This window comes from Dromiciops gliroides, chromosome 4 (genome assembly GCF_019393635.1).
Source record: "Dromiciops gliroides isolate mDroGli1 chromosome 4, mDroGli1.pri, whole genome shotgun sequence".
NCBI classification, from domain to species: domain Eukaryota; kingdom Metazoa; phylum Chordata; class Mammalia; order Microbiotheria; family Microbiotheriidae; genus Dromiciops; species Dromiciops gliroides.
In genome coordinates this window covers 226,643,772-226,653,999 of record NC_057864.1, presented here as the reverse complement: position 1 = coordinate 226,653,999, position 10,228 = coordinate 226,643,772, and the positions used below count along the sequence as shown (strand labels likewise).

At 38.7% G+C, this 10,228-nt stretch overlaps 1 protein-coding gene across 3 annotated transcripts in view; it reads left to right on the top strand.

Moving 5' to 3' along the window:
- Positions 1–1,941: 1,941 nt before the first annotated feature.
- ELAC2 (elaC ribonuclease Z 2) overlaps positions 1,942–10,228 on the top strand; it is a 60,565-nt gene continuing 52,278 nt past the window's right edge. For 2 of the 3 annotated variants that reach the window (XM_043963296.1, XM_043963295.1), the window contains exons 1-5: positions 1,942–2,258; positions 3,005–3,055; positions 3,392–3,462; positions 5,436–5,500; positions 6,241–6,298. In XM_043963296.1, the coding sequence (XP_043819231.1) occupies positions 2,005–2,258; positions 3,005–3,055; positions 3,392–3,462; positions 5,436–5,500; positions 6,241–6,298 (499 nt within the window). In that variant the 5' untranslated portion in view covers positions 1,942–2,004. Of the gene's footprint in view, positions 2,259–3,004; positions 3,056–3,391; positions 3,463–5,258; positions 5,311–5,435; positions 5,501–6,240; positions 6,299–10,228 lie in introns of those variants that run through there. The other variant, XM_043963297.1, reaches the window with a different exon arrangement.

Genomic DNA, 10,228 nt, shown 5'->3' with positions numbered 1-10,228 from the left:
GGAAAAGGAGAGTATTGTAGCTAGAGAAAAGATACCAGGACACAAGAAAATCCAATACGCCACCACATGAAATCTCTTGATGTTTTTCTTAGGTGGACACTCTGGTACCTCTGAAGGGAATCCTCCCCACATCAATGAGATCAAGTGTTCAAATACTGAATTGTTTGTCAAAGTCTTAAAAATAAAAAAGAATCAGGATACCTTCATATCTTGATTCTGACACTATCTGTAAAACCATGGACTTTCCTGGTCTGTAAAAGGATAATTAGGTATACTACCTCTCACATATGGTTGTTATGACATGTGACCTTTGTATTCTTATGATAGTGAATGCGTGAATTATTATTATATTCACAATAATGTTGAGATATATTTTGAAATAAAAGGTCAACATAATAAGAATGGGTGCTAGACCTATGAACACCTCTCCAGCATATGTATTCTAGCTTCCTTTATGATGTGGGATGGAATTTGGGGTCAAATTGATCATGAGTTGTCCCAAAAGAATTACAAGACTCAGTAACTCAGTTTCCCAAGTTTTATTGCAATACTGTGGGTGTCCACAGGGAGAGAACCAGAATAGTGGAAAGGTATCTCAAGGCAAGGCAGTTATATTTATAATATGGATAAATTGATTATCAGTCTCATTATAATAATCTCCACCTTAGGGAGGTACAGGGGAGGGCTTGTCCTACTCATTATAATAATCTCCACCTTTGGGAGGTACAGGGGAGGGCTTACCCTAATTTGGAGTTCATAAGCCAACCCCTGAGGCGGGTACCTTTTTCAGTGGAGGTGTGTTTTGGGGGTTTAAAAGTAATAAAGTGAATCTGGGGACAAATTTGACCTTTTCTGTGCATTTCTCTTTCTGATTCCCATGGCTAGTTTCAAAACATTTTCATTTATCATTTATTCCTTGTTTGAGTTTCTATAGCATGTCAATGTATCATTGTTATAGTCTTAGGACTTCATGGCCTAGCTCCCTCTGTTTCTGTTATAGGTAATGATTACTGTGGGTAAGAAAACTTAGCATCCTGACTTGGAAGTTATCCATTAACCGTGGTCTGTATCCCTTTTAGAGCTCATATCTGAATTAGAGCTTGGACCTTAAGTTTTTTCTATTGCCTCCTACATCATTCACATCAGGGGATCTTGGGAAAGTTAGGAGGCATGAACTTTTTTTTTTTTTTTTGCGGGGCAATGGGGGATAAGTGACTTGCCCAGGGTCACACAACTAGTAAGTGTTAAGTGTCTGAGGCCGGATTTGAACTCAGGTACTACTGAATCCAGGGCTGGTGCTTTATCCACTGCTCCACGCCACCGAGCTGCCCTGGCATGAACTTTAAAAAAAAATCATAATATGTATTTCAATATGACTGGTTTTCTTTATAATCCTATGTATTTTGTGTTACATATTTATCAACATTATCCTGAGAAGGGAGCCATAAACTTCACCAGATTGCCAAAGAGAAAAGTTAAGATTCAGAGACACTTAAGGGGCAGCTAGGTGGCGCAGTGGATAGAGCACCGGCCCTGGATTCAGAAGTACCTGAGTTCAAACTCGGCCTCAAACACTTAACACTTACTAGCGGTGTGACTCTGGGCAAGTCACTTAACCCCAATTGCCTCACCAAAAAAAGAAAAAAAAGAGAGAAAGACACCTAAACCTACAAGCAGTTTGAAAGGCACTGCAAAGCTCCGCCACTCCTTAGGACCACCGGATAGGTCCCGGGCAATATCACGTAATCATCTTAGACGCGTTCTCCTATTGGGCGTCTGATTTACAAACCTGACACATTGGTCGAACGGAAAGGAAAAAGATCCAGGCTGACTTCTTCCTATTGGCGAGGACGGCATTCTCGAGGGTTAGGTTGTGTAGAGCCGTAGCCATCCATTGGCCAAGCGCTTGACGTCACAGCGGCGCCTCATTCACGTGTTGGGAAGCGCAGGGCCGGCTGGAGGAGGCTTGTCTTTCTTGTCCGGCTCCGGGCCGTTTGGTGCTGCATGTGGCCTCCGTGGCTGCCTTGGGCCATTCCGGGTCGCTGGGGCTGCTGGAGCTTGCGGTTTGGCCGAGCCATGTCTGAGGGCTCCGCTCGCCGGCCCCGGCCCCCTAAGGACCCTCTGCGGCATCTGCGTACGCGGGAGAAGCGTGGCGCTGACGGGGAGCGCCCGGGACCCAGCACCGTGTACTTGCAGGTGGTGGCGTCTGGGACCCGCGATGCGGGCTCGGCTCTTTACGTATTCTCGGAGTTCAATCGGTCAGTACGCCTTCTGCCCAGCCTTGTCCCGCCTTCTTCTTTAAGTGCCCATGCCTTTCCTTTTGCGGCCCCCCCCCCCCCCCCCGCAAGCCTTTCGTTCTCCACTGTCTTCCCCCAGATTCTAATCCACTATCCAGTGGAGACAGGCTCCCGGCCTGGAAAGAGCGCTTAAGTTCGAGTCCCTGCTTTGCACCGTTAATGATCTTGGACGAGTGGACTTGAGGGACCCTAAAGCTCCTTCCAGACTGGGACAGCCCTTTGGGGTTCTATAGGGTAGATTTCATTTCAGCTCTGAGCACCTTGACGGCCTTTTCCTTTTCAGAGCTTCTTTAAGGCTGTGTGATTGGGTGGAAAAGTGCTAAATTTATGGTCAGAGGTTCAATGATATGGTTCTGCCATTTCTCTGACATTGGGTGAGTCTTTATACCTTCGTGGGCCTCAGTGTCCTTATTTGTAAAAATGACAAATTTGGACTGTGTGATCCCTGAGGTCACTTCCAGCTCTACATCTGTATAATCTTATGATGCCCAGGATATTGGGGAAAAGGGATGATTGAGCCAGGTCTCTACAAACAGACTTTTCTTTCAGGGAGGAATGGAATTTTAAAACCAAAACCCTTAAGGACTAAGGAGAGAAGTTGGGAAGAGATGAGGAGGGGATGGCTTTTTTGAAGAACTTTGAAAGAAATGGGGCACTTATACCCTGCCTTAAAAACTCTTGACATGTCTTGGGTGATATTTTTGTAGGTATCTTTTCAATTGTGGGGAAGGTATCCAGAGGATCATGCAGGAACACAAGTGAGTTCATCTTCCTTTGTGGTTGATTTTGGGTTTTGTTCATTGTAAGGATTTTTGAAGAAAATGAAAATGACATAAGAAAATAAAGAATTTTATAAAGCAAAAGAGTGATGAGGGTCAGCTGGGTGGCACAGTGGATAAAGCACTGGCCCTGGATTCAGGAGTACCTGAGTTCAAATCCGGCCTCAGACACTTAACACTTACTAGCTGTGTGGCCCTGGGCAAGTCACTTAACCCCAATTGCCTCACCAAAAAAAAAATAAATAAAATTAAAAAAGCAAAAAAATAAAATAAAATAAAAAGAGTGATGTGCCCTTCCATTGTTTTATTTTCTAGACTGAAGGTTGCTCGCTTGGATAACATCTTCCTGACTCGAATGCACTGGTCTAATGTTGGAGGTTTGGCTGGTGAGTTTGCTTTTAGGTACAGGGTACAGGGAAGGCATCTCTGGAATTTTAATAAACTCTGATCACTTCTTTTCTCAATATTAACTCATCCATTCAGCAAATAATTATTGGTTACCTGATGTATTCAAGATACCATGACAAGTCAGGTAGCTAGAGCTCTCTCTTCTCCAGCCTGTTCATCATTAGTATGCTACGTAAAACCTGCGATTTATAAAGGAGTCATCTTTAATCAGTAAAACGATTGAATATTTATTACCTGTTTGACTTGCTTTGCTTCTTTACTGAAGATTTATGGCAACTAGAAAGGGTGATGTGTGTCATGACTCATGGATTAAATAGGTCCATATTGTGGGCATATTAACTTCTGTAGTAGACAGAGTTCTGAGCTTGGAGGTAGAAAGCCCTGGATTCAAATCTTGTCTGAAGTACTTACTAACTATATCATCCTCATGAGTCACTTAATACTATCCAGAGCGCTGTGCTGAGTGCTAAGGATATAGATAGAAAAATAAGAGTCTTTGCTCTCTTGTGTTCTAATGAGAGAGAAAACAAATACAGAATTGCAAATCAACTGGAAAATTCCCGTGGTTCTTAGGGTACAATAGCAAACTAGATGTAATGTGTCTTTTTAATGTTAATTCCACTGATGATAAAACCAACACCAATGGCCTTGATGGTGAGAAATTTCTTTTCTGAATCTTAAGGAGCTATGCACCATAGGACCTGCAAAATCAGTTGGGAGGTTGCATTGCCACAAAGATTGCTTCCAGGGATAGCTGATTTCAAGCAGGACTGGTGGTCTTGGGGGGAAGCTGCCACTTAGAGGACTTTTTAGACTTACCTGCTTATCAGAGGCATTTGGCCACTGTTTGGTGATGAGGAAGGTAGAGCCTATATCCACAATTACTTACCTTGATGGTGGCCATGGGGCTTGGACTAGTAGCAGGACCTTGGGATACTGCTATTTCCAAGACTCCTGTGTTCAATGGTCCTTTGCTTGTCCCATCAGGGTATGGAAATGAAGGGTTGGGGTTGGTGAGGTGGTGATTTGACTTGGCACATGCTGCCTCTTATCTCTCCCTCAGGGTATCTTGCAGCTTCAGCTAGGCTGGCTTGCCTGGCTTCTGGGTAGTAAGTTGGTTGGCACTTGGTGGTGATGACTTGTCTTTTCCCTTACAGAAATCACTTTCCTGGTTGGTTGATAGAGATGGGGATTAGACTGGAACAATGACCAGTAGTATTGTAGTAGAGAGTAGGGGAAGTGACCCTGGTACTCCCAAGGCTCTTAGTTTCAGGGTCTTAGGCTTTTTCCATTGGTCTCTGAGGGGAGGTAATGGTGGTGATTTGACTTGCTTGGCACATGCTGCCTCCATACTCTCAGGATGTCTTGATAAAATTTTATGCATGTATATGCATTGGTAGAATGGATTCTTTACTTCCTACACCAATGCATATATTAACACCTTCTGCAGTTTATAATTTTAGAGAGGTTGGACTTGAACTCAGGTCTTCCTGCATCCAAACTCAGAATTCCATCCATTATGTTTTAGGTTGTAAATGCCTCAGAGGTTCCCTTATCAGGATCTTACAGAATCTTACCATATTTACATATTTACTACCATCCCTGTCCTTACTGGCAAGTGTTATATATCTTCATTTCTATCCACTGCTGACCAAAATTTTTAAGTGTTGTTAATCTCTGTGGACACTTGGAAAATTTCTGATGATTTCCCACATCCTCCTACTTTGCTATTTCACCCAAATTTTCACTGTCATCTAGGCTGCCACTTTTCCCTGCTTCCTTCTTAGAAGGTGGGATGCAGACAAGAGGACAGCTAGTTAAATAAGGTGAGGTAATTTCCTCTTTTAAAGAGAAGTCTTGACAGGAGAGACTGCTTCTAATAGTATCCTCAGTTACAAATGGCAAAGAGATCTCTGTGTAGTTTTGTAATATTTATCCTATTTCTTTTTAGGAATGATTCTTACCTTAAAGGAAACTGGGCTTCCAAAATGTGTTCTTTCTGGACCACCACAATTGGTAAGTTTAAACAAATAAACAACCTTGGGTCTAAAAGTTTGTCAGAAGGAAATCTTTGACACCTGGGATTCTATATGGGAATTCTTACTGGCTCTTGTTACCTTTGGTTTTGGAGCTGGAGGGAGCAGAGAAATGGGGGAAATTAGGGAATTTGAGAAGGCTAATTAAATATCAGGAAAGAAGTGATTGATATGGTATGGAGAGAGGCAGCTAAATGTATTGAAAAGAGTTAAGTAGGAGTCATATATGCCAAGTCTCATGGATTCCCTAAATCTCTTGTTTCTTCATGTGTAAAATGAGGTTGCAGATCATTCTATGAGATCTTTTTTTGGGATCCCTTTTGCCTCTAGCAATACATATTTCTATATGCCTTAAATATTAGTAATGCCACTTTAGGACTATTCTTACAAAGCAGAATTATACTGTAGAGTATGAATTCTAGATAATTCCCAAATCGGCAACAGCTCCTTGACCTGGCCTCTTTCCTTCAGACTCAGTTTTACTGAGCCTTGTCTTCAAATCTGGAAATAAAACAAATTGATTTTTTCTTAAAAGAAGACTTCTAGTGGTTCAAATTATGGGTTCTGTGTTCTAACTTTGATTGTAGCTCTGGCTACTTTCCATAAGGAAGGCAACATTTTTCTAACATCTGTGAAGAGTATGTTTTTATTACATATATTCTCAACTTGTATCAACTTGTAGAGTTGATAGAATGTCATGTCTTGTCTATCTCCTTATAGGAAAACTACCTAGAAGCTATCAGAGTATTTTCTGGTCCGTTGAAAGGAATAAACTTGGGTATGTTCAGCAATGATTTATCTACTGGCCTATTCCTATATGGTATTACTGTGTCTTGTTAGCCTTAAGATAAAAACTGGCCATCAGGCAAACCTTATGAAATGAACATAATTGGTATTTTTAAAATGTTTTCTTCCATCCCTTAGTTTTATTCAACACAGGTTAAGTTAAGTTGTATCAACAAGCATTTGTTATTCTCTGTCAGCACTGCTTAAGTGATTAGGATACAAAGAAGGGCAAAAACCTGTTTTAGTGGTAGAGACAATGTGCAAACAATTATATACTTTTTAAAAATTAATAAAGTATTTTTTTCCCCGTTACATGTAAAGATAGTTCTCAACTTTTGTTTATACAAACTTTCCAATTTCAGGTTTTTCTCCCTCCCTCCCCTCTCTCCCCCCTCCCCTAGACAGCAGGTAATCTGATATAGGTTTTATTTATATATATATAACACATAATAACATTAAACATATTTCTGCATTAGTCATGTTATAAGAGAAAAATCAGAGCAATGACGAAAAACTTCAAAATAGAAAAACATCAGCACCAAAAACAAAAGACACTATGGTTCATTCAGCATCTACTCCACAGTTCTTTTTTTTTTTTTTCCTGGATTTTGAGATCCTCTTCTATCATGAGTTCCCTGGAACTCTTTTGTATCATTGCATTGGTGAGAAGAATATAGTCCATCACAGTAGATCAACACTCAATGTTGATGATACTGATACTGTGTACAGTGTTCTTTTGGTTCTGCTCATCTCACTCATCATCAGCCCACATGACCATCCAGGTTTCTCTCAACTCCTCCTGCTCATCATTTCTTACAGCACAATAGTATTCCATTGTATTTTTATACCACAACTTGTCCAGCCATTCCCCAATTGATGGACATCCCCTCAACTTCCAATTTCTTGCCACCACATAAAGAGCAGCTATAAATATTTTTGTACATGTGGGTCCCTTTCCCCTTTCCATGATTTCTTTGGGAAAAAGAGCCAAAAGTGGTATTGCTGGGTCAAAGGGTATGCACAGCTTTATCACCCTTTGGGCATAATTCCAAATTGCTCTCCAGAATGGTTGGATCAGTTCACAGCTCCACCAACAATGCATTAGTGTTCCAGTTTTTCCACAGCTTCTCCAACATTTATTATTTTCCTTTTTTGTCATTTTAGCCAATCTGATAGGTGTCAGGTGGTACCTCAGGGTTGTTTTAATTTGCATCTCTCTAATCATTAGAGATTTAGAGCATTTTTTCATATGGGAATAGATAGCTTTGGTTTCTTCATCAGAAAACTGCCTGTTCATATCCTTTGACCATTTCTCAATTGGGGAATGGCTTGGATTCTTATAAATTTGATTTAGTTCCCTATGTATTTTAGAAATGAGGCCTTTATCAGAAGTACTGGCCATAAAAATTGTTTCCCAGCTTTCTGCCTCCCTTCTAATCTTGGATGTATTGTTTCTGTTTGTACAAAAATTTTTTAATTTAATGTAATCAAAATCATCCATTTTGCATTTTATAATATACTCTATCTCTTGTTTGGTCATAAACTGTTTTCCTTTCCAAAGATCTGATAGGTAGACTATTCCTTTCTCTCTTAATTTACCTGTGGTATCACCTCTTATGTCTAAATCATGTATCCATTTTGACCTTATTTTAGTATAAGGTGTAAGATGTTGGTCTGTGCCTAATTTCTGCCATACTATCTTCCAGTTTTCCCAGCAGTTTTTGTCAAATACTGAGTTCCTATCCCAGAAGCTGGAGTCTTTGGGTTTATCAAACACTACATTACTAGTGTCATCTACTACTGTGTTTCCTGTGCCTAGCCTATTCCATTGATCCTCCACTCTATTTCTTAGCCAGTACCAGATAGTTTTGATGACTGCTGCTTTATAGTAAAGCTCCAGGTTTGGTACCGCTAACCTTCCTGTGAATTTTTTTTCATTATTTCCCTGGATATTCTTGACTTTTTGTTTTTCCAGATGAATTTTGTTATTATTTTTTCTAGCTCTATAAAATAATTTTTAGGTATTCTGATTGGTATGGCACTGAATAAGTAAATTAATTTAGGTAGTATTGTCATTTTTACTATATTAGCCCTGCCTATCCATGAGCAATTGATATCTTTCCAATTATTTAGATCTGATTTGATGTGTGTGAAGAGTGTTTGGTAGTTGTGTTCATAGAGTTCCTGGGTTTGTCTTGGCAAGTAGACTCCCAAGTATTTTATATTATCTACTGTTACTTTAAATGGAATTTCTTTTTCTATCTCTTGCTGCTGGACTTTGTTGGTCATGTATAGAAATGCCGATGATTTATGTGGATTTATTTTATATCCTGCTACTTTACTTTGCTAAAGTTGTTAATTGTTTCAAGTAATTTTTGAGTTGATTTTCTAGGATTCATTAATTATACCATCATATCATCTGCAAGGAGTGATAGTTTTGTTTCATCCTTGCCTATTCTAATTCCTTTAACTCCTTTCTCTTCTCTGATTGCTAAAGCTAACATTTCTAAGACAATATTAAATAATAGGGGTGATAATGGACATCCCTGTTTCACCCCTGATCTTATTGGGAAGGACTCTAATTTATCTCCATTGCATATAATACTTGCTGATGGCTTTAGGTAGATACTGTTTATTATTTTAAGGAAAGCTCCACCTATTCCTAAACTCTCTAGTGTTTTATTAGGAATGGGTGCTGTATTTTGTCAAAAGCTTTCTCTGCATCTATTGCGATAATCATATGATTTTGGTTGGTTTTCTTATTGATGTGTGGTTGATTATGTTAATAGTTTTCCTAATGTTGAAAGAGCCTTGCATTCCTGGTATAAATCCCACCTGGTCATAGTGTATTATCCTGGTGATCACTTGCTGTAATCTCCTTGCTAATATCTTATTTAAGATTTTAGCATCAATATTCATTAGGGAAATTGGTCTATAATTTTCTTTCTCTGTTTTTGCTTTGCCTGGTTTTGGTATCACCACCATATTTGTGTCATAAAACGAATTTGGTAGAACTCCTTCTTCACCTATTTTTCCAAATAATTTGTATAATATTGGAATTAATTTTTCTTTAAATGTTTGGTAAAATTCACCTGTAAACCCATCTGGCCCTGGGGATTTTTTCTTAGGGAGTTCATTAATGGCTTGTTCAATTTCTTTTTCTAATATGGGTTTATTTAAGGATTTTATTTCCTCTTCAGTTAACCTGGGCAGTTTGTATTTTTGTAAATATTCATCCATTTCATTTAGATTGTCAAATTTATTGGCATATAGTTGGGCAAAATAATTCCTAATTATTGATTTAATTTCTACTTCATTGGTGGTAACATCACCCTTTTCATTTTTGATACTGGTAATTTGGTTTTCTTCTTTCTTTTTTTAAATCAAATTAACCAATATTTTATCTATTTTATTGGTTTTTTCATAAAACCAGCTCTTAGTTTTATTGATTAATTCTATAGTTTTTTTGCTTTCAATCTTATTAATTTCTCCTTTAATTTTCAGGATCTCTAGTTTAGTATCTAATTGGGGATTTCTAATTTGTTCTTTTTCTAGCTTTTTAAGTTGCATGCCCAATTCATTAATCTCCTGTTTTTTTTTATTCATGTAAGCATTTAGAGCTATAAATTTTCCCCTAAGCACTGCTTTGGCTGCATCCCATAGATTTTGGTATGTTGTCTCATTATTGTCATTCTCTTGTATAAAGTTATTGATTGTTTCTATGATTTGTTGTTTGGCCCATTCATTCTTTAGAATGAAATTATTTAGTTTCCAATTGATTTTCATTCTACTTTTCCCTGGCTCTTTCTTACATGTAATTTTTATTGCATCATGATCTGAGAAGGATGCATTTACTATTTCTGCCTTTCTACATTTGACTATGATGTTTTTGTGCCCTAATACATGGTCAATTTTTGAAAAT